Genomic DNA, 22643 nt, shown 5'->3' with positions numbered 1-22643 from the left:
TATCCTGTCTCTCATATCCTCCGTCCCTTTCCCCCTTTAACCCCACTTTTACTTTCCCCCCTCTTTCTCTGCCCTCTCCCCAAATGCCCCTATCTCTCTGTCTACCTTGGTTCAGTGCTGCAGGTCACCTTACCCTCCCTGTTCCGTCTTTGTGTCCTATTCCCAGATCAGCTGAACTCTTGTTCACATTAAGGATCCTAGATAAAATCTCCATAGGGACTTGCTCTACTGCTCCCACCATTTCCTGCCTGCTGCTTTCATTGTGCTGCTTGCTCACATGGGGCAGATCTGAGTCTCCCCTGAATTCAGTGTCTCGTTGTCATCTCTTCCTTTGCCCCAGTGATGCACAGAAAATATGGGAGAACTCATTTTTTACTGAGGAGAAACTCCTCAGAGAAGGCAAGCTTGCTGTTTCATTAAGTGGCCCATCCAGGCAGACACATGCGTTTGCCATAACCCATGTTTGCCCGTGCAAGTGTATATTACAATGGAATCCTTTGGGAGATTAATGGCCTACTGCTTCTATACCATTGATTATCTCCATGCCATTTTTCCCTCTTCCTGCACAGATATTAAAAAGTAATGAAGCCTATGGAGAAAAGGAAGGCAAGCCTTCACGCATCATTTTAAGTTATTTGGACTCAAACAGAGAAGGATCTCTTTAAGGCACAGTTTGAGTGGAATTAAGTAAATAAATGTGGAGTGTGATGTTGAAGAAATGTGCTGTGACTGGAAAAGATGTGTGTTTAAGCAAAGACAACCCCTGACACATGGAACAAGCTTTGCAGATGTTAACAATTCCTCCCTGTAGCATTCCTAGCATTAGAACTGGGTTGTAATTGCTATAATAGATGTGGTAACCACTGACAGTAATGGAATCATGGAGAACCATCTCAGGCTCCCAGAATTAGGGTGATCTGCAAAGCCGCATCAAGATGTCCACTGCATGTCTGTAACCATAAAATGGCATATCCTGGGTTTCTTGGCATTGCCCCCCCCCCATTCTGGTTTGCCCATGGGGTGACTGGACCCTTTGTCCTCTGTGTATGGTGGAGACCTCAATTCCAGGCAGAGCCGGTCAGAAGGCAGAGTTAAAGTTTCCTTCTGTTGTGTCTCTGGTGAAAGGCACTGAGTGTTTTTTTTCACAGGAAAATGACTTCCTGAGACATTCATGTCAATCAGCAGACTGGACAGGCCTCCCAGCCCTAGCCTTTGAGACAGTCTGAAATATGGAGGTAAATTTGAAGTGTGGTATTGTAAACTTGATGGGATAGTAATTGGGATGGGAAGTAATTCTTGCCCTTCCAGGTAGTCTTATTTTGAATCTTCAGGCTTCATTTGGTTTTAGCATGTGGTAATGACTTGTGCTCTGGATACCATTCAGTAGAGCTGCCCTGTCATTGGTGCAGCCATTAGCGAGGCACTTTCATATTCAAGGTCTTCATTATAGAAGCGTGCCATTCAGTTCCCAATGGTCAAAGTCTACTGTACTCTCCTTAGCTTGATTGCATCATGAATTATTGCACAGTTGTTAGGTGGGGCAAGGGCTGGGTGGAAAAAAAAAAAAAAAACAACAGCCGTCTTACACCTCGCATCAGCCTTCTTGCAAATGATGCGATAGGGGAGGGGCTTGGGTTACCTCAGCAAGCGGTTGTGTTACATTCCTGAGAAGGGAAGGGGGCTGCACTGGTGGTGGGGGCAGCTCAATGAGTTGTTGAAATGAGCACAGACGCCTGTCAACAGCTTCCAAGACAGGCAGCCATCAGAGTGCATTTTAGTCCTAGGGGTAAATGGCCTTCCCCTGTATTCCTGTCCTGCTGGAGTCCAACAGAGCTTCACTCTCTCAAATCTGCTCCTCTTGGCTGTGGGAGAAGCACTGAGCTTCAGCTTCTGCCCTCCTGTTTGTGGCTTGGGTCAGTCCAAAAAGCTCTTAGTGGATCTCCAAATCCCCCTTTATCTCCCCCTCTAAGACAGCGCATGAGCTTTGAGAGTAGTGGCTGTGTTTGGATTACTGGAGCTCTCTTTGATGCCCCAGTATGAGGTACAGCGGGGGGGGGTGGATGGAGGAGGTAGGCTGCAGTTTCTGCAGTTGTGGAAAATGCGCTGTTAGATTTAAGGATGAAATGTTCATCAACTTTATTAGAGGGCACACAGATATAAAAGAGGCATTAAAGAAGGTGGATTTTTATGGAGAATGTGTATGTGTGTGAGCAAGAGATATAATATTTCTGTGTGCTTTGTGGAACAGTGCTCAGATGAGAGTCAGACTCTCTGTCAGGTCCCATGGGTGAGCTCTCTGGACTGCTGCCTGTTAGGCGCTAACATGCGTTGCTGATCAGGTTAGTAGGAGATCAGGACGTTTGTGGCTTCCAGGCCTTTTTGCATTTCATTAGTTAGGAAAACTGTCGGCATGAAAAAAGGTCAGCCACGTTTCTGATTCAGCCCCCGCAACAACCCCCTCCTCTCTCCTCCCCTCCCTTCCTCTAATAAGCAGTAAGCTGAGCAAGCTGATGGTCATCCTCCCATGGGGCTGTTGGGTAGTTGCCAGCTTCCTGCCTGCTTTGTCAGTGGATAAAGCCAGTAACAAACGAGGAGCCTTTAGCCAAGCCAACCGGCCAGGTCATGGGTCAACAGGCCTAAGGGCAAGATTGAACAGAACAGCACAACAGGGTAAGGGGGCCACAGGAATGCACTTAAAGGAGGCCAGCATGGCACTGCTTAAATCCCACCACTCCTCTCCTCTCTCTGCCCTGCGCCTCTTAGAACCATTTAAACTCTTCTTCCATCTTTACTCTGGAACATCAAGATTGGAGCGGTCCCCAGGGTGCTTGTCAATTCAGAGCAAATACACCGCCTGAATGCTTAGGAATGATGGGAGTTCTTGATTCTTACACAAAGATAACACCGCTTCATGGAAGGTGTGCATTTCTGAAAGGCCCACGCGGCAATCCCAAAAGCAACACATACAACAGGTACAAACTGCTGATAGATTGAGGTTTGGCTCAACTCCCTCTGTCGTCACAAAGTTTTTCTGCAAATTCTAACAGAGAAGCCTTTGGCTAAGTGTAGTTATTCTTTTTCTGCTTCTGTTGGCTCAAGTGTCTGGGCTTTCACAAGGATGAGAGAGTGGTTGAGAGTGTGAGATGGAGTGGGGGCAGGGATTTTGGCCTCTCTGCAGAGACGTTGTTTAGTCCTCTCTCCGAGCTGGCTAAATGGACGCCATGCTTGACTTCTACACTTTTAGCATCATTAACCTACAGGAAGTGGCCCCTGCAGCTGTTTGCAGGCTGTGGCACATTCCCAGCTAATGGCTAAATGTTGGGCTCACTCTGCTGAGAGTTTTGACCTTAAACCAAGTTCGACATCAGAGGTTTGCTCACTTATTTTTGACATTATAGACTTGCCTTGAAGTTTCTTGTTTGTCCTTTTGCTGGTACAGGGAAAATAAGCTAAGTTCAGCTATTTTAACTTAATCTCCTTATGCAAATCTCTGACACAGAAAAAAAGAGATCTATTTGTCTATGTAAATACTCCTCCTGCTCATTAAGTTAGTACTTCAGGGAGGAGAGAATTGCCAAGTGCCACTTCTAGAAGTGTGCTTTGTAGAGTCAATACACTACGTTTTCTCTTTCAATAGATAAGCCTCTACTATAGTCTTAGATCAGGCCCTACTTCAGTTTCAGTCCAAAAGAAAATCAGCGTCACAATGCAGAGTGAAGCTCCAGACTGGCTGCACAGTACTAAAACCCACTCAGACAGGAGGCTCAGAAGAAGGTATAGTATGAAATAGTCTGCTGCCTGTCAGTATGGTGATGCTGTTGTTTTTGGCAATCTATGTGACCTCATTTATGAGATTCTGGTTCTTTTCAGGTACCCCCCCCCCTCTCCTTGCTCTCATGCAGACAAAATATATTAAAGAATGGTACAAAAGAGTTGGATCCCTGAGGGTCTGGGAATTGGGGGATGGGGTGTGTTGAATGTACTGAAGCAGTAGGCCAGAGGTAGTTACATGTCTAATGGCCTAAAGCCTGGGCCATGAATCTGGTGCCATCCAGAGCGATCAAGTCATTACATAATCAGGTAAAACATAACAGGAGATACTGCTCAAAGTGAGTTTGTGTGCATATATGAGAGAAAAGTATTGACGTTCTTAGAATATGTGGTGTATGAAGCATACCTCACAGAAAGGAAGATATTTGCTGTGGTAGTAAGATAGGTTAATACCTGGAAGGTATAGATCCTGAGGCCAGCTGCAGGGGGTTGCAGGGAATTATCCATGCCACTGGCCTATTTTCAGGACAATTTCAAACATCAATGATAACTGGTTACTAGCTGATGACCCTGCAGCTGGCCTAAGGGCAAGCTCAGAAGTGACAGTACAGTAATGCGCAGCAGGTAACACATGTACCTGTACACTGAATCTAGTCAGTTAATTTCTTTTGGCAAGGGATTGTTCTTTGCAGACTCATTCATTTTTATTTATTTATTTTTTTGCCTGGCTGCAGAGGTGCCACTTCGCAATGTGTATTTCACAAGCCATTAAATTGTTGTTGATGTTTATCTAGTAGACTGGCCCAATTTGCCTTCATGCATGAGCAGTCAGATCACTTTATGACAGGCGATAGTGACAAGTGGCTGAGCTTCGCCATCCCTCATGACCTAGCCATGGGCCTCTCCCTTTCACTTTTACACCCCTGGCCTGGGTTTGACCACAGCCTCCAACAATGGGCAGCCCTCAGCCACCATCCCCTTACTAGCCCATAAACAGTGAGCCCCAGTTCAAAAGGATTTGCAAGCGAAGATATCAGTGAAAGCCTCTGATAAGACCATTGTTAGCAGTTTCTGAAATTGAGTCTTGCTGTGCATGCGTGTCGACAATAAGGCAACACGAGAAACCGGTTACCACAACAAAGTGAAGCACCTGCTCTTATAAACCAGGTTGAATTCCTGTCCTGTAGGACCAGTCTGGGCGAGAACAGAAACTCTAGGAGTGTAAGAACGAGATGAAGGCTGGTTGTGCTCAGATTTGGGCTGAATTTACAGTAGATAGCCAGTGGGCTGAGTGGATGAGATTGAGATTCATCCTCTCCTTCTCCTCATCCCCCTCTCTCCCCTGCAAGGACATGCAGATCAGATTGCTCCCCTTGAAAGAACTGGCCAGCCACGGTGGAAAGAGAAGCCATGAACTTGATCTGATGATTAAACAGCCTCATCACTATGGCTGCAGGCCACAGCCAAGCACAGGTTTACTGTGAGAGAAATAAAGACAGCCTTTTGTCCCCAAGTCACAAGGTCTTCCCTCACCCCCTCTGTCACCCACCAACACCCCCTCTGCATCTTGTGTCCTCAGTGTGGATTAGGCTGTGTAAGAGTCAGTGAGATGCTGGCTTTGTGACTGGCTGATGAAGGTATACTTTAAGTAATTTTTAAGTTGTGTTAATTTTCACTTTCTTTAGTGGAAAATCAATACCACAGTAGAGGAAGCAAAGCTCAGTTAATAACTGTGAATTTAAGGGCAGGCCCTGCAATGAACATGAGTTAAAAAGTAAACATTCCTGTAGCTCTCTGCCACTCTTCAGTGGGGTGCTCTGGTTGGCTTTCGGTGTGTATGTGTTTGTTGCTCTCAGACAGCCTTGGGAGGGAGTGTGGGAGTGATTGTTTTTTAGCCCTAATGCATGTTTGCCCTCAGCAGTCTTGTTCTAGGGTGTCCTCAGGGGGCTGCTCACCCCTCCAAAACCAACTGCCCCTCCCCTCTTACTATGCCATTCGTTCCTTTTGCTGGGCAACAATTTGCCTGGCAAGTGAATTGATAGTCAAAGTTGCTCTAGAACCTTGCACCATCTCCAGCGAACATAAATTAATGGTGTAGAGCAAACAGGGGCCTGGCACAGAGCCAGCAGTGCAGGGCAGGAGTCCAGCCAACAGTTGTTGAAGGGGCACAGCTACAAACTCCGGCAGAGAAGCAAAAGAAAGACAGATAGAGAGAGAGAGTGAGAGGGAGAGACTGTCTACCAGCTCTGTATGGCTGCTGGAGCCCAGGCGGCCCCTTTGAAGCCACTGAAATGATAACTGTTTTACTTCTAAAGAAACAAGTGCAGCAGCCCTGCACGATGCATCTGCCACTGTAATTGTGGCTCTGCAGTCCATCAGAACGCAAAAGCCCGGAGGAGTGCTATCTGTCGAAGTGTGGGTCTGTTTGTGTGTCTGTGTGTGCGTGAGAAAACGAAAGGACAATGATACAACTGCTGGAGTGCAGTCTTTGAGCTTTAGGGTCATGTAAAATACCATGCAAGAGCCAGAAGCCACACTTTATTTAATTTCCAGTCAAAATGGTCATTAAGTACCAGTTATCTTTCAGAAGGTATTTCTGAGGAGATTAGATATAAGATAATGCACTTGCATATGAAAGGGAAAGTCACTTACAAAACTGGAGTTCAAAAGTTAAAAGGCAGAGAAAACTGGGCTCCTGCCAACTGTGCAAGACCTGGTAGACCACTAAAACTGTCACCGTTAGAGGAGCAGATCTTAAAGCTTTCATCTTTTAAAAGAAAGGGGGAAATCAAGCTCCATTCCTTCTCCAGATTTGAAAACATAAGTTTCTGTCTATCCTTCCACTGTAAGAAGACAACTCAACACTATGGGTCTGAAAGGATGTGGAGCTGTCAAGATTAATAAGTAAAGGAAATAGACAAAAAAAGAAAAAGAAAATGTACAAATCGCTGTTGGTGTTGGTATGAGTCTAGACCTCAACATCAGTGAATGTGCGGAACCAGCTTCCAAGACCTTGAATTTGGAGGTGTAGTAAAATATCCCTGCAGATTTCCTAGAAAAATTGAAAGCAAGTCTTCCAAAAAGAGTGGAAGTAATGTAGGAAAAGGATGGACTTTGTAAGAAAAAAATGTGATCAGATCTAGTTGTTGAGGCTTTCATGTAATGTTCTGTGATATATATACTTTCCTGCTTTTTTTTCTTAACATTGAAAAATTAATAACTTAAAGAAAAAGTTCTTAGTTACTCTTTTGATTAAATAAACAAAGGGTGGTCTCGGACTTTTGCACAGTACTGTATAAGATGGCTTATAGCACACCATAAAACAGAGGGGTGTGTTTGTGTGTGTGTGTGTGTGTTTGTAAGGAGCTGGCTGTGGTGGTTCAGCTGGGAGTCTGACTCATTGAGTCATGTTGCATTCCTGCCCGTTTTCTCCCTGTTGTCAGGAAGCAGCTTAGTCCAAAAGAAAATAAAACAAACACAAAACACTAACCCCCCTTTAACCTGCAACACACACACAGATGACAGTGAGTTTACATTGCCTGCCTTTTTGTTTAAACAATATGCTCTTTTACATTTTATTTAGTAAACAAAGATGTCATACTCCTGTGTCTGCACAGCACTTTAATGGCATGCACTTGCTGAGCTGTAAATGCACGATTTTGCAGTTTCTTATTCTAATTGAACAAAACTGAAATCCAAATCCAAAACTGGGCCCAATATGCTGTTTACAATATCATACGATTAACAATAAATATACTAATATTATTATTATTATTATTATTATTATTATTATTCATGAATGCCAATATTAAAATAGGTATTTTGTCACATTCTAATCATTCTTATCAATATGAAATGCCAACCTTCATTTAATCTGAATATCATTTTCATACAAACCTCGATTGCAGTGACATTATTAACAACATAAGTCTATCTATATTTAAAATGTGCCAATCTTTCTTCTGTTTTATGCATAGATATTAAAATGTCATTCTCAAATCTGTGTGATTTTTATTTAGCCCATATTATTATTATTATTATTATTATTATTGTTGTTATCCTATTGTCAGTTTGATTAAAGAAACAAATACGATCACAATCAACTCAAAGTCTGCATTATAAGCAAGCTATGATATTACAGCTTTCTGCTGAAGCGATAAATTATTATTTTAAATTACATTAAAGAGTGAAAACTATACTAATTTAAGGTAACTAAAGCAGTAGAAATGCACAGTGAGAAGTGCAGGTCAGTACTGAGGCCAGTGTGTGTAGTAGAGGAAAGGTCTGTATTTTTCACGGCTTCATTAGCATGGAGCTAACTGCAGGATTCCTTTTCTTGACCCGCTGCCTGCTCCTCCACTGATGAAGTCATCCATCAGCAGCATGGTCAGCCCACAGCTCTCAGGAGGGGTGTGTGTGTGTTGTGGGGATTGTACTATATGAGTGGGGGTGTTGTTGGGGGTGGGGTGGGGGTTGGTCTGTGCCTCATAGGCCAGACACTACAGGGGCCATTACATTCAGCCGCAGTAGAGAGCACATCACACCCTGTAATTTAGCCGATTGACTGCAAACACTCACTCACACACATGTACGTGTACACACAAATACACACACGGTATACACTTTGAGAGACATTGAAAAAATGTGCTTGTAGTGGACCGTATACTACATGATCCACCAGTGTCCCAAGAGGCCTTTACATAAAGAGTGAGTGAGAAAGACAGTGTGTGTGTTTGTATGTGTGTGTGTGTGTGAGTGTGAGAGAAAGAGAGAGAGAGAGAGAGAGAGAGAGAGAGAGAGATAGAGAGAGAGAAACGGACAGAGTGGTGGGGGGATAGCGAAGCGCTAGTGCCATTAACAGGCCGCAGCATAATTAACAGAGTTGTTTCGATCGGAGGCTAGCGCTAGCCTCTGCAATAAAATAACCTGCTCATTTCTCTGCCTAATTATTTATAGACTGCACTTCTTTACATTTTGTGGTCAATCAGTTTCTCAGGATATTGGTCTGGGAGTTTGTAATTCGCTCTATTGATTGGATTTGAAGCGAGTGGGGAGATTTTCAATCATTTCTTTGATCTTCTGCGGCAAGTTTGTGTTTCAGCCATTAAGTAAGCATGTTCTTGAGGCTACTGAGGGAGATGGCTGGAAAAGACTTACATTTGTTTTTTTGCTCTTTGACCAATGCTTTTTCACTAATGCAGAGAAAAGGCTCTTGCAGGGCAAGGGCCAGCGGACAGGCCAGTTTGGACAGTGTGCTTGGTGCATTCCGGCCTTCATCACTCTGCCTCCTCAACACTGCACACTCCATTTTGTGTGGCTGCAATTTCAGAGCTGTGCTTAAAGAAGGCATCAGTGAAAACTATGGGTGGCCAACAGTCTCTGTAATAAAACAGGGATGGAGAGAGGGAGTGGGAGAGGAGGTGGTGAGGGGGGAGGTGAAAGAAACAAGCCTGCATTTACTATAATGTGTAGAGCAGAGCCGATGGAGTCCCGCTGAATGAAATAGGATTTTTTAGTGTCGTGTCTCTGTGGTCAGGCAAAATCTCCTTACTCAGGGCTTTTTTCCCTCCTTTCTTTTTCTTTTTTCCCCCTCGCTGGGGGTTTTAATGTCCCCACTCTCCTTGATGAGACATCTTTCTTGTTTGTTCAAACCATTCATTTTGTGGCGGGCGGAGGAGGCTGCCATCGGCCGCTGTATTTATCACCCAGCTCTGCCGCGACACAGCCTGCCACAGGCCGATTGATGACCCGTGCTGAGCCCTAGTGGCCCAGGAAGCCTTAATACAATGTAAATGACTGAGACCCACTTCCAATCTGCTGCTGTCCTCTCTCTCCCCGCTTCAGACGTAACACAGTGTCCTTACTGCCCGTCTGCTGTACTGTGGCCTAGCTGCTTGTTAATATAAGGAGGCTAAATCAGCCGAGTGCACACAGAGCAGATAGCCCAGACAGTCGGCTCCTGTTATACGCTGTTGTTCACTGATGAAAGGGGAAAACACACACACGCACGCACGCACGAACAGCAAAACTCGCATACAAACACACGTGTGTGTGCAAGGGGAAAAAATGCTGGCCTCCTTTGCCAAAGAAATGTCAGCACTTAGCAATCAAAAAATGTATTTTTATGTAAGCATTATCATCTTTCTTTGTTAACAGTTTTAGAATATTAAAAACACAATTAAAAACTGATTAATCCTTCTTTTGTGGCATCTAGTCATTTTTTGTTCAATCTCAGGGTTGTTTTCTTATTAATTGTATGCATTCCTCAAATATCCTTGTTTTCCGACCTTTAATTAAACTGGAGCTATGAGAGAGCGTTACCAGAACTCTTCCTTCCTCAGGACACCGTTATAGAATAATTTTGGGAACATTTTACTGTAGGGCAGCAATCTTAAGGCTACCTGAAACCTAGAAAGCTTGTCATGTAATATTTCCCTGGCTGGGCAGTTACATTTTCATGGCAAATTAAATATACCTACATAAACAGGACTTACTCCAATATGCATCACCTGCAATAAAGGCTGCTTCTGTCAACTTTAATATTCAGTTGACATAACACATGTCAGGTGCATCTATTTTGTCCTGACATTGGGCTGTGACATGACACATTTTCAAGTGAAATGACATAGCACATCATAACAACTGATTTTGTAGCTTAGTGTATATCACAGTGGCATAATGTTGATGCTGCAACATAGCTTAAATCTTCTAAAGGGTAAAATTCAATTTAATCTACCTAAGGGCACAAAATGTTAAATTTGCTGACATTACCAGCATTATGTGAGTGTGACATACACAGTTACAAAGTCTGTCATTTCACCCCAGAAAGCAAGCTGGTTGACACTGACGCAAGCTAGAAAAAAAATCACTGTCACTTGACGTAAACGTTATGTCAGCTTGACAAAGGCAACATATGCCAAATGATGCCCACTGGAATAAATGTTTATGTAAATGCTTATGTAGACCAGTATCAGTAGTTATTAGGGATTATGAACACTGCCCTACAGTGAAGAGAGATGCTAATTTCTCAAGACCTATTAAACCGTAGCTCAACTAAGCAGATTAATGAAATTTGTGGATTTTCCTAAGACTAAGAAATTTTTTACAATCATTTTAGAAGGACACTGGTATGAATGTAAACAAAATTCATTCCTATCCTTCCATTATTCAACATCAAAATGTAATTTACACCCACATACCGCATACGTGTGTGTGAGAGAGCATTATGTGTGAGCATGCGTGTCTGTTTGTGTTCTTGTGTGGAAAGAGTGAATAAAAGCAAAGCCTGGTGTTTGTTCCTTTAGTGTGAGGGCTGATTCCTAATCTGGCTCTTAAAGACATCTGTCACCACAGATCTCCGTTGTTTTGTCATGCTCCACAGCAGAGACAGGCGAAGGAATAAAAAAAAAAAAAAAAAAGGAAGAAGAATCCAAAGCCTGTCATTTATGTTGTCTCGTGTTTGGCATATTGAAGCTGACACAAATAGTATCATTGCATCCCTGGCTGGGGAATTACAGTTTCAGGTAGAACTTTTGGCGATGGGAGACCTTTCGGATAAATGTCTTCTTTTAGCGTTTTGGCTAGCCTTCAGCAGCTGCAGATGAAAAGACACCAGGGATGAGAGAAATCAGCTGCATATGTTTCCCTGTTGTAGCAGTCAAAGGAACGGAGGATTTATTCAGTCCTTATTCACTCAGCCCTGGGTCTAATTCAGCAAGGGAATTCAGCTAGGCTCAAAGGATGTGGTGAGCAGAAAGATTGCCATGTTGCAAATGACTGTAACTGTAAACGTGTAGGTGTGCGGCATGTGGATTTGTGTTTATCTATTGAGGGGGGGGCAGGGTTACTGGCACTGACAAACTTGTTTTACTGCCCCTGACAGTCTTAAGTGTGTGAGTGTACATGGGTATTGGAGTAGGGTAGAGGTCATGACTAAACATGCTCACAATTCAGTCAGTGTAACTGACGTAGAGTTCTGCTTTACATACCATACTCGCATGTAAGAGCTGTCAGAACAAAACCTTTGGATTCTTTGGATACTTTAGTAATGTAACAAGATCTTTTTTCAAGTAATGTTGGACCATTTCCATGTCATGAAATTTTCTCACAAAATAAATTAAACAATGTAAATCAAAATAAAATAAGTAGTGTGGTCCAATTACAAGGTTTTCCAATTACCAGGCTTTGATCTGACAGCAGCAATGTGGGCACATGTTTGACACAAAAGCACCAAAACTTGTAGCATAGGACAACTATAAGGTCTACATTTGTCTATCTAAGGACTAAGCCAAGCTAAATTCAGCTAACATCTTTCTTTCTTGCCTTTTTTTTCAGCACCCGTATCCTTCAGAAGAACAGAAAAAGCAGCTAGCCCAAGACACAGGCCTCACCATCTTACAAGTAAACAACTGGTGAGTCAAGTCTTGATGTCGCTATCTCTGTCACCAGCATAGCTCTGCCTTTCATTTTTGAAAGGCTTCATCTGCCTCTCCCTGCCAGCCAAAGCGGCTAATGCTCATAAAGTGTGAAAAGTGTTTATTTACAGTACCCCCCCACCCCCCAGTTCCCCTTCTGAACCCCCTCCTCTCCGGCTAGCACAGCGCTGGGTGGATGCTAGCAGGATATGAGCGCTTTATCAGGAAAGTGTTTAGGACTAAGTCACTGCTCTCTGTTTGATATACATTTATTCACTTTGATATATTTAAGGAAAGGGGGAAGATCTTACGCCCCCTCCCCTGCCCCCAGACTACCATCCTGCTTCCTCCATCCTCCATCCTCCATCACTAGCAGTGCCACTGCGCTTGCCTGCCCCCCTACCCTCCCCATTTTACACATGCTATATGGTGGATTAAGGCTCCGGTGGCCTGGCCAGCAGTGCCTTTGTAGATGGCTTAGCACATAACTGGGGGTGGTGGATTAAATAAAATGATCACAGAAGCAAAGAAATGATACAGGAATTACTTATCAAAATGCTAGCCCAGGTTTTATCTGCGGCTTAATTTTGTTCAGTACATTCTCGGGGTGATGTTCAGATTAATTGAACTGACAGCTTCTTTTCAGAATTCCGGGAAGGTATTTGCACGGATTTCAGGTCTTACACAAACTTAATTACATGGAACCCCATTTTATCATTCTAATTCCATGTAGCGGGGGTTCTATTTACAAATGAGAAGTCTCTGCCTTTTATTCACAGCTTTTCTTAATATATTTATCAAAGCTGGTTCATTTACAAAGTGCTCTATCTGTTGGATACAGGCAGGCTGACATTAACCGAGCTTTTAGCTTTATCTGGCTCCCAGGCTCGCGAGCCACCCGAGGGTCAATTGATTTTTTGGTTCTGTGATTCATTTTTTTTTCCCTTCATTTTTTCCTGGATCACAATGAGAGACATGCCTGGAGAATTAGCCTGGTTTGTCTGCCTTATCTGGTAGGCATTTTTTTCCTGGGGAAGTCAAGCTACTTAAATTGGCCACAGGAACCGCTGTTATCTGCCTTTAATGCACCCTACAGTGTGGATAGCATTTCAATTACACCAGTAACCAAAGATTAGCCCCCGCTTGGCTGTTTCATGCCTCTTGCCGCCGTTTCAGTGCGCCACGCACCTTACCTACAGGAGCAGAAAATTGAGTTGCCTTGCCTGTGTCATGGTGATTAATGCAGAAATAGACTGCTAACCTGAGAGCGACTGGGAGAGAGAGACAGAAAGAGAGAGAGAAAGAAAGTGAGAGAGAATGGGTGCATGAAAAAGAAAAAGGAGGGAGAAGCAGGGTGCTCTGTTCTTTTTAGGCCTTGAAATCTTGAACACAGGCTGAGATGTTAGGGGTGCTTCTGAAGAGGCTGCAGGAAGCTGATGGAGGGAATCATATCCTCATTCTGGCTGCTCTATAGTGAAAGTGAGTGAAATAGAGAGACTAAATCACCCTCTTTCTATACCCTCACCAGAACCTTTCCTTATATGAACTCAGTGGAGATGCCAGGCTGCGGGCTGCTGGTTGGTTGTAGGCTGTATAGATGCAGAAGGGCCAGACGGCTTCAGGAAAAGCAGCATGTTTCTGGAGCTTTTGCTTTTGCAGGCTTGGAAAGATGAGCCACAGACAGGATGCCGTTTTTTTCCCTTTTTTCCTTTTTTTTTACCAGTCAGGTCGGGACAGTGAGTTAAATGTGCCTTTGTTCGGGCAGGCCCCTTTTCCCCTTTGGTGTCTTCTTGTCCTTCTCAAGGCGGCGGTGAAGAGGCTCAGTATATGACAGACCTCTGCCATATGAAATTCCTGTTGATAGGCCAAAAAGGCCCCCAAATTCCTGCTTTACACAGGCATTGTGTACGACCTCCCTTTGATATTGGGCACTGGCATGTATCTAGCCAACACAGGGAAAGATAGCAAGGGAGAAAGAGATAGAGTGAGAGGGAGAGGGAGAGGGTGAGAGAGGTAGGGGGTGGGTAGGCTATCGTCTTCAGTTTCCAGTTGTCCCGTAAAGGAGGATGTGCTGAATCACGGCTTTGTCCTGAGGCACAATCGGGCCTGTAGGGGGGCACAAGGGTGCTCTATGTGCATGTCAGCAGACGGTGCTTCTCCTTCTCTCACGTGCCCTGCTCTGCCAAAACTTTTCCACCTCTCCCCCTGCCCCTCACCCCCTGACTACCTGCTCTCACCTAGGCCACACAGCTCCAGCTGTAGTAGGAGTCGTACCATATATTTTGTTATTGTTGTTGTTTTGCTGTTATTATTATTGTCATAATTATTGTCATTAAAGGGGCCAATTGTTATCTTTTTTTCTTCTTTATATTATTCTTTATTTATAAGTTTTATGTGAGTTTATGAACTAAAAACAGTTCCAAGTTAGTTTCAGATGATTTTCCTCTAACATGACCTTTATCCCTTAAATAGGCTTCTTTTATAACTGTAAGGCTGATATATATAAATGAGCTCTGTTCTGAATTGCTGTCCTGCATTGTGCTTCAGTCCAGGCTAAAACACTACTTATAACTTCAGTGTGAATGGGCGGAGCTGAACTCCATTAGGCGGAATAGGTGTGTTTTTTGTTCGCTGTCAAAAAACATGTATGTCCAAAATGGTACCTTCACAAGGCAAGAATGTCCTTATGTTTTATTGTTGTAAAGTTAATGTAAAGAGATTTTATTGTTATTTTGATAATTGCTATTCATACATTTATCATGAATTTTTACACCAATGTAAAGAACAGCTGTGTTCAAATGATGTAGAGAAAAAGAAATCATAAAATAGTGTAGATACATGTGTTTTCCCCGTGTCTGCACGGGTTTCCTCCAGGTTCAGCGGTTTCCTCCCACAGTCCAAAGACATGCAGTCAGACCATTCGGACATGCTAAATTGCCTCTAGGTGTGAATGTGTGAGTGAATGTGTATGTCTGTCTGTCTGCCCTGCGATGGACTGGCGACCTGTCCAGTCCTTTCGCCCAATGACAGCTGGGATAGGCTCCAGCACCCCTCGCGACCTAGAAGGAGAAGCGGCTTAGATGTGTCTGTGGGGGGGATACATGTAGGTATTTGGACCGCAATGATTTGTAAATGTTTTTGTGACAGCACAAAATAATTCATAACAGGCTGTTTTTGCAGCTTAGTTTCAATATATGGACTGTACACACTGGGGGAGAACACTTTGTTGAAACTTTAATGATGTTTACATACTAAATCAAACTCTTCTTTCCACAAAGTGAAGAAAATTTGGTTCTGTGGCTCTTGAATTCTATAACTGCTATTACCAGCAGCTTTAAACTTTACCATACCTTGGCAACATTGGACTCGATGCAGTTGAGTTACACATGAAAATCACCTTAAATTGAAAAAAGAATAATAGAAAATGAATATTTTTACTGTGAGACACTCCTACAGCTCAAGGAGCAACAATGCAGGTTAAAGTACACCTTCCCTGCAGATTTCTGTGCAAAGGTGCGGCATTAATAGCTCCTCAAACACTAGCCCAGATTGATTGCCAGAGTGACACAGCATCCTCTCAGATACAGCCTGTGTCAAGATGACCATTAGTCAGTCGTTAAACCAGCTAAACCTATTTATGTTTTGTGGCTTTTTTTAAATGACAGGCAAATACAGTCAAACTGTGGTCTGTTTGAGTTAGCATAGAAGAGCATACTTTTCTGTCCTCGGGTGAAGAGAGAGTGAGAGAAAAGTAGAAAGTGATATATCTATAGAGAGAAAGAGTAGGTTGGGATGCTCCAGCTGTAGTTGTCATTCTTCAGGCCTGTGTGTTATTCTATCAGTCTGGGCTAAATGGGGCTTGACCGCATCCTTTCATGTCTCAGCATCAGGCTCAGCATGACATGCCTCTGCTTACCACCCTAAACGCATCAACCAACCATTAGTTACCCCCAGCCCTTTACACCCAGCCCTGCCTGGCACACCGATGCACCACAGCCTGAAAGATGAGTCTGATGACAGATGAGCAGGGAGAGAGAGAGAGAGACTAAAAAAGGAAGGAAATGGGCCCTTGTTGGGCTGTTGTCTAGCATGCTAGCATGCAGGCACTGGGCCATTTCCCTGCCACTGGAGTCATCACTACTGCCACGGCTGTGGATCACCAATAACAATAAGGAGGGCACTGAGCCACTTTCTATTTTTACCTACTATTCCCTCTCTCCCTCCCTCCTTCCCTCGCTTGCTTGTGGAGGAACAAACAGATTCAGCGGCTAATGAGAGGGCCAAAAGGAGTGCAATAGGTGACTTATTAAAATGGGGGCGGAGCAGAGGCGACCTTAGACCCCCTGCCTGAGGAGGTCACGTGGGTACAGCCCGCGTCATCAGGAGCCTGATGCCCGCTGTAGGCATAACCGCCTCCTGACTGCCCGCAGAGTTGCTGCAGCTGCAGACCTCAAGCTACGCTTAACCTCTATTGGTTTACAGCCACACCTAAATGCCCACCTAGGTGCAGCTGCTAAGCTAGCTGCTTGGAAAACTTCCCCTAATTTGTGTTGGTGCACCTGAATTGCTCTGCCAGCAGCGCCCCTCCCTCCAAGACCATGCTTACCCCTTCTGGCATATTAGTGCTAGCTGAACTGTGTCAGAAGAAGCTAGCATAGGCTTGGAAGTGGGGGAGTTGCTGTAGCAGGGCCATCATGGAGAAGACTCACTTTGAGCACTGAAGAAGCTTTGTTACGTCAACAGCTCCGTTACTCTCCCTTCCTCTTAAAGACTCAAACGAGACATGCAGAAACAGAACGGCTTTATGTTTTTTTTTTACGATTTTTTTTATGACCCACTAACTTGGCGTGCGCAGCTGTTATGAAATGCAAAATAATAACTAATATTTTCCAAATGTAATGTAAAAATATAAATTGGCTGGGCTGCATGTGTTTTTACACTTCTGATCAGAGCATGGGATTTTTTTTTTAAGTGGAGGCATTTGAGTTTAGGCGTACTCACTTTGCCTTCTCTCTCGCACGCGCTCTCTCTCTTTCTCTCTCTCTCTCTCTCACACACACACACACACACACACACACATGCACATACACATACAGATATACAACCACTCTACTTACTCTGTATCCTTCTCTCGCCTGCATTGACGAGATAGTTGACTGAAGTTGCTGGTTATCCGTTTAACTTTGACCCAGATGGAAATGTCAGGCCTTTTTTTGGACGCCACCTGGGAGTCCCGGCCACAGCCATGTTGTGCCCTGCTGCTCTTTCTAAATATACAGTTGCAGAAAGGAGCAGACGAGCAGAGCGGAGAAGAGAGGAGGCCTGAGTGGGGAGCATTTGCAGCTTTCTGGCAGAGCGGCCATCATCATCTCCTCATTTAGGGGCCGCTAATTGGCAGTTAATTAGCAGAATTGACTCTGTTGTCAGATCCCAAGTGTCTCTCCCTCCACTCCCCCTCCCCTCCAAGTTCATTTGATCTGGCTTTCTCCCATAGTGGCACAGTGATAATCCTATTTCAGTGTGCAGCTAGTCTCCAGTGTTCGACTAAATACATATCTCACATTTTGGCACAGATTCCAGGCCTCTCCTGTCATCTGAACAAATACTGTTGAGCCCATTAATGAAACAACATTTCAGTGTGTATCAAATATAAAACACTTTGCTTCTACTTCCTTATTTTCCCACACAGCGAGAGCATATTCACATGGGTGTATATCAGTGTGAATGCAGCAATGCCAGTGCCAGGCAGGCAAGCACTAAAGTACAGTTAACAGGGCTCAGCCCACCTGTTAAAGTGGGTGGGTGGTAGCCTGGCAAAGGCGAGCTCCTACATTTACTGCACGAGCTGCCACTCAGCTATAATCACCAGCTTGGCAATCACTGGCTAATGATGTCAGTGTCATGTTCTCACTGAGAGAATTTTAATTCATAGCATTGATTAATTCAAGCTTTGAATGATGAGAGGAGAATCCTGTTTCAAAGTCTATAAAAATGATATGTAGTAATGCACAGGATGCATGGCAGTGGAAGTAGTAAGAGAGAAAGCACAGTAGTGGAGTCTTTGTACTCCTCCAGTGCTTTTGGCTTTTTTCTGTTCCTCAATGGCTTGGTTTTATTGGTGGGTCGTTTAATAACAAGGGCTGTGCGCTTCAAATGAAAGCAGGCAGCATTTTGCGTGGGCGAGCGGCTTTTTTTATTTCAAGATGGTAACTTTTGTTTGAGGGGGTAAAATGCTGCAAAGAATAAGACAGAGGCAAAGAATGAAGAGACCAAGCGAGGGAGAGAGAGAGAAGGAGAGTACAAGGGGAAATAAGTAGGTTAATTTATTTCATTTGCAGGTAAAGTGTTTAAAAAGGAGAGGAAGTGGGGAAGGGGGAGGAGAGAGAGACAGGGAGAGTGAGAAAAAAAAGAGAGAGTGGAGGGATGCAGTTTTCATGAATAAGCAGCTTAATGCGCGTTGGCACCTCGAGTGAGCCTTGCAGAGTCTCCATGCGCCTCAGGCCATCTGTGAGCAGAATAGCAATTTTATTACGTTGTCATTAAACCAATTTCACAGCAGTATTGTTTGTTAATGAGCAGCCGCAAACGAGCAGAGATGTCACGTACTGGAATAGCAGCGAGATTTGTGACCTCCACTCTGTCTCTTTCTCTCTCCTGCTCTCTTTTCCTTTCTTTTCCTTCCTTTTTCTTTTCCTCCTTTTTTTATCTCTGCTGCGCTTCTTCTTACACATTTGCTCTCTCTCTCTGTTGAATAGAGGGAGCTCAGCCCCATAAAAGAGAAAAGTGCTTAAAGATAAAATGTAAAGTCTATACAGTCAAGGCTCTGTTTATGAGCTTCCATTTCACTTTAGTGCTCATTGGATGGAATGGTTTCTCCATGGCTCTCCTCACTGTGCAGCTGTAAGTGCTGGAATATTGGCCTTGATATGTGCCACTAATGTCAACCCATTTCTGTTTGCTGGAGAGTAGGCAACACAGACAATTCAATGGAAAGATTTAGTGGAACATTTTTTCAAAAGTTTTCCAAACAAAATCCGGAATAAGGTTTAAGTGTGTAGTAACCATAGTTTGATTAGTTTTTTCTCCCTCAGAGTCTACACATGGAAGAACATTCATCAATGAATCTGTAGGTTACACCACAAAAGGACCTCATTGGCTATGCCAGTAGGCTGGGGGTGTGCTGGGATGTATGGGCCTTGGTCCTGAGCTTCCTATGTGTGTGCCCTGGCAGTGCTACTGAGGGAGAAAGTCTCACAAAGATCAATTGGCTTTTTCCACGTCTGACATTATTTATAGACAGCCATATATCTGCTCTTCCTCCCAGCCTGAGCATGGAGTAAATACAGCCCACATTAGAGAAATAAAGCCTACAGTGTGGGAAGGCAGTGAAAGGGTGGGGGTGGGGGTGAGGGGGTGGGGGGTTGACGAAAGAAAGTGAGAAAAGAGATAGAGTAGAGGGAGAGCAAAGTGTTGTGTGGGGCATTCTTTCTGCTGAGTCTGCAACAGTGGGAATGGAGCGAGGGAGTTGGAGGAAAGGAGAACTTATCAGTCAGGGGGTGGACCTGAAGAGATATTCTGACTGAGAGATGTGAATTCAAGCGGTTATCAGTTCAACCCCTAAAAACCTGAGGGTTCAAATGAGTGCCTACACTTTGTGATTACATCACTTGCATAGTTCATGATATTTGATATTATTTTCTGCATAAAAAGCCTAAGGTTCAAGAGGTTAAGGGTGAGGGATATGGTAGGGTGGGGGCTGGCTTGTGGGTTGTTAGTGGGCTGACCAGGTGCATAGGCCTAAGCCTGAGGGCAAAAGCAAGAGAGACAGAGAGAGACATAGACAGAGGCCAAGACAGGCAGCTCCCGACAAGGCTGATCCAAGAAAAGCCTTTAGCCTGCTGCTCGGCATTCTCACCCTGTTCAGACATGCTCTCTCTCTATCTTTCACTCTCTCTCCCTCTCTGGCTGTGTATTCCTCCGACTCACATTCACTCATTTGACCTCATAATCATATCCGCAAACAAGGCCCTAATGTATTTTTTGTACCTGTTCGCGGCTTTCTCTAGAGTCTGAATTTATCGTCCATGCCCTGTGGTGCAGAGGTCCATGCCAATAACCCCATCAAGGAGGACTCCATAAATCAATAGTCTGCTTTTGTTTATGTAAGAATCTGGTGCCAGAGAGCAAGGCTGTTACAGATGAGGTACCATCACAATGAGTGCCAGAACATCGCATGGGGTCCTCAAGCCCCGGTGAAACAATTCACACGTACTGGAACACTTCCCAGTCTGTGTGGATACCAACACTATAATTTGCCATTTTAGGGAAGTCGAAAAAATAGAAAAAATCTAATCTACGCCCTTACACGTTACTCAATGGAGTTATCAAAGTGGGGTGCTGCCACCGAGACCATTCAGCGCTGCTGAGCTTAGAAACACAATAGAGCTCCATCAGGGTAATCACACCCCCTCCATCACTGGCACTCAACCTTATGAATATTTATCAGCCCATCACAAGGGTAATGTTTCAATTGCTGGTGGAACTGAGCATGTGCAGAAGAGCTGTCATTCCTTCCTGAAGAAACCAACATGTTCAACTCTTGGGTGTCACCTGAGGGAGTTTGCCATTGTCCACTCAGCAGCCACAGCTTAGAGTTTTAGGCAGGGGTGTCCAGAGGTGATCTCAAGGCTCAAGCATAGGCATAAGGAAGGAATAGAAGTGGTTATAGTGGATATCCAATGTTTACTTAGTCAAGTGATTATATAAAGCACGAGTAGTTTGTAAATTGAAACAAGAAATACATCATGTATCATCTTGTCAATTTCAAATATATTTGACTGAATATGCAGTGTACAACTGCTGAGAATGCTGGGATACAAGCAGCTGGTAATGCAATAGTCTCATGCAATAGAAAAATAGCAACATCTGTGTGGAGATATTCAAAGATTTCCAACAAAAGATGACAAACTTGTAAAATGTTAGTTGTGTTGTGTTATTATTCTGGACTGGGCTGAAAGAAACATATCACAATATTTTTTCTTAAATGGTAGAGTAAGGATCACAGTGAGCACTGATCTTAACTCTGTGTTGAGGTTGGGAAAATGGGCACTAGATACATACAGAAAAAAGATACATTAACTTGTCAAGTCACAAGGCTGGTGAAAATGGATAAAATGAATGTCTCTGGTTTGAGCAGGCATATCACCAAATTGTTTTAGATTCAAGTCCTCCACGACTGGCAGGTGTCCCAAGTCAGCCAGGTGTCTCGATGTAAACAGTAGTTCCGATAAACGGAATGTGAAGGCTCCTCCTTGCTGTTGATTTTTCTTGTGCTATCCTGATTTGTTTTCTTAACGAGTGAAGAGATTACAAAGTAGTCCTGTTAAGCCAAGAGATCCTGCATGGCAGAAGAGCAATCTCTCTTTCTCTCTCTCCATCCCTCCCATCCTTGTAGTAACAGACAATGTAGCGGGGTGGGAATCTCATCGGGTACATGTTCATTGCTGCTGTGCTGCTGTGCTTTCATTAGTGCAAGCCTGTGATCAGAACAGTGGCAAGAACTCACTCCCACCATGGTCTCAGCAGTCTTCACCTTTTATATAGCCTCACCATGACACCACACCACATCTCCAGCCACAACAAGCCTAATACAAGGCAGTAATAGCCAACACACCACAGAAACTCATGGATAGACAGCGCTATATTGCACATTTCTGTAGCAGGCTAATTCAAACCCCTGTGGTGATGCTGTGAGAGAAAGAAAAAGCAGGGGAAATGAGAGTAGCACTGCAATAGAAGCTCCTCCAGCTGATTCAGCCTACAAGTATTGACTTAGTGGTGAGGCTCAAATGCAAGCTTAGAGCATAGTAGTTTTTGTACCAGATTCAGTGAGTGGCCTACATGGAGACATGCCATGTAGTAGCTGAAGCCACTGTGTTGTCCATCTGCAACATTAGCAGAGCATTCATACCTGCTTGAAGTTCCAGGGCTTTCCTAGCGCTAACGTGGGTCATAGTGTCAAATACTTCTAGCACACTGGACTATTAAGAATGGTGATTTGCTGTGTAGCTTGTTGCCCTCAAACAGGCCTGGAGGTTTGTGTAACTACTCTGTGTGTGTAACTACTGAGCTGAGTGCCACATCAATTATTCAAGAGAGGTTCCAGTGAAGCAAGATGTTTAACTGCTGATCCTTATAGTCTCTCACTGCAGCACTGATACAGTGTACTTCCCCACTCACATGCACACTGACAATATGATATGGTACCCCAAGGGAGGAAGGAGTGCAAGGAACCCTTACAACTCTTTGTTTTCCTATATATGCCATGACCTTATAAGGGGAGCCCCTATTAGAGAACCATGGCAGCCTCTGCAGCTTAAGGTAGCTCTTTTTAATTGCTGGGACTGCTTTGCATTTCCACTGCCCTAAATTCTCTCCCTCTGAAGACAGATAGAGAGA

The 22643-nt window shown here is 44.0% G+C and overlaps 1 protein-coding gene across 9 annotated transcripts in view; it reads left to right on the top strand.

The window, feature by feature from the left end:
* The window catches only part of meis2a (Meis homeobox 2a), an 80397-nt gene that overhangs the window by 41313 nt on the left and 16441 nt on the right, over window positions 1-22643 (top strand). For all 9 annotated transcript variants that reach the window (XM_017690904.2, XM_017690903.2, XM_037542068.1 and 6 more), the window contains exon 9: window positions 12106-12182. In XM_017690904.2, coding sequence (XP_017546393.1) covers window positions 12106-12182 — 77 coding nt within the window. The remainder of the gene's footprint in view (window positions 1-12105; window positions 12183-22643) is intronic.

The sequence above is a fragment of the Pygocentrus nattereri genome, chromosome 10 (genome assembly GCF_015220715.1).
Source record: "Pygocentrus nattereri isolate fPygNat1 chromosome 10, fPygNat1.pri, whole genome shotgun sequence".
Taxonomy (NCBI): Eukaryota; Metazoa; Chordata; class Actinopteri; order Characiformes; family Serrasalmidae; genus Pygocentrus; species Pygocentrus nattereri.
This window is presented reverse-complemented; position numbering and strand designations above follow the sequence as displayed.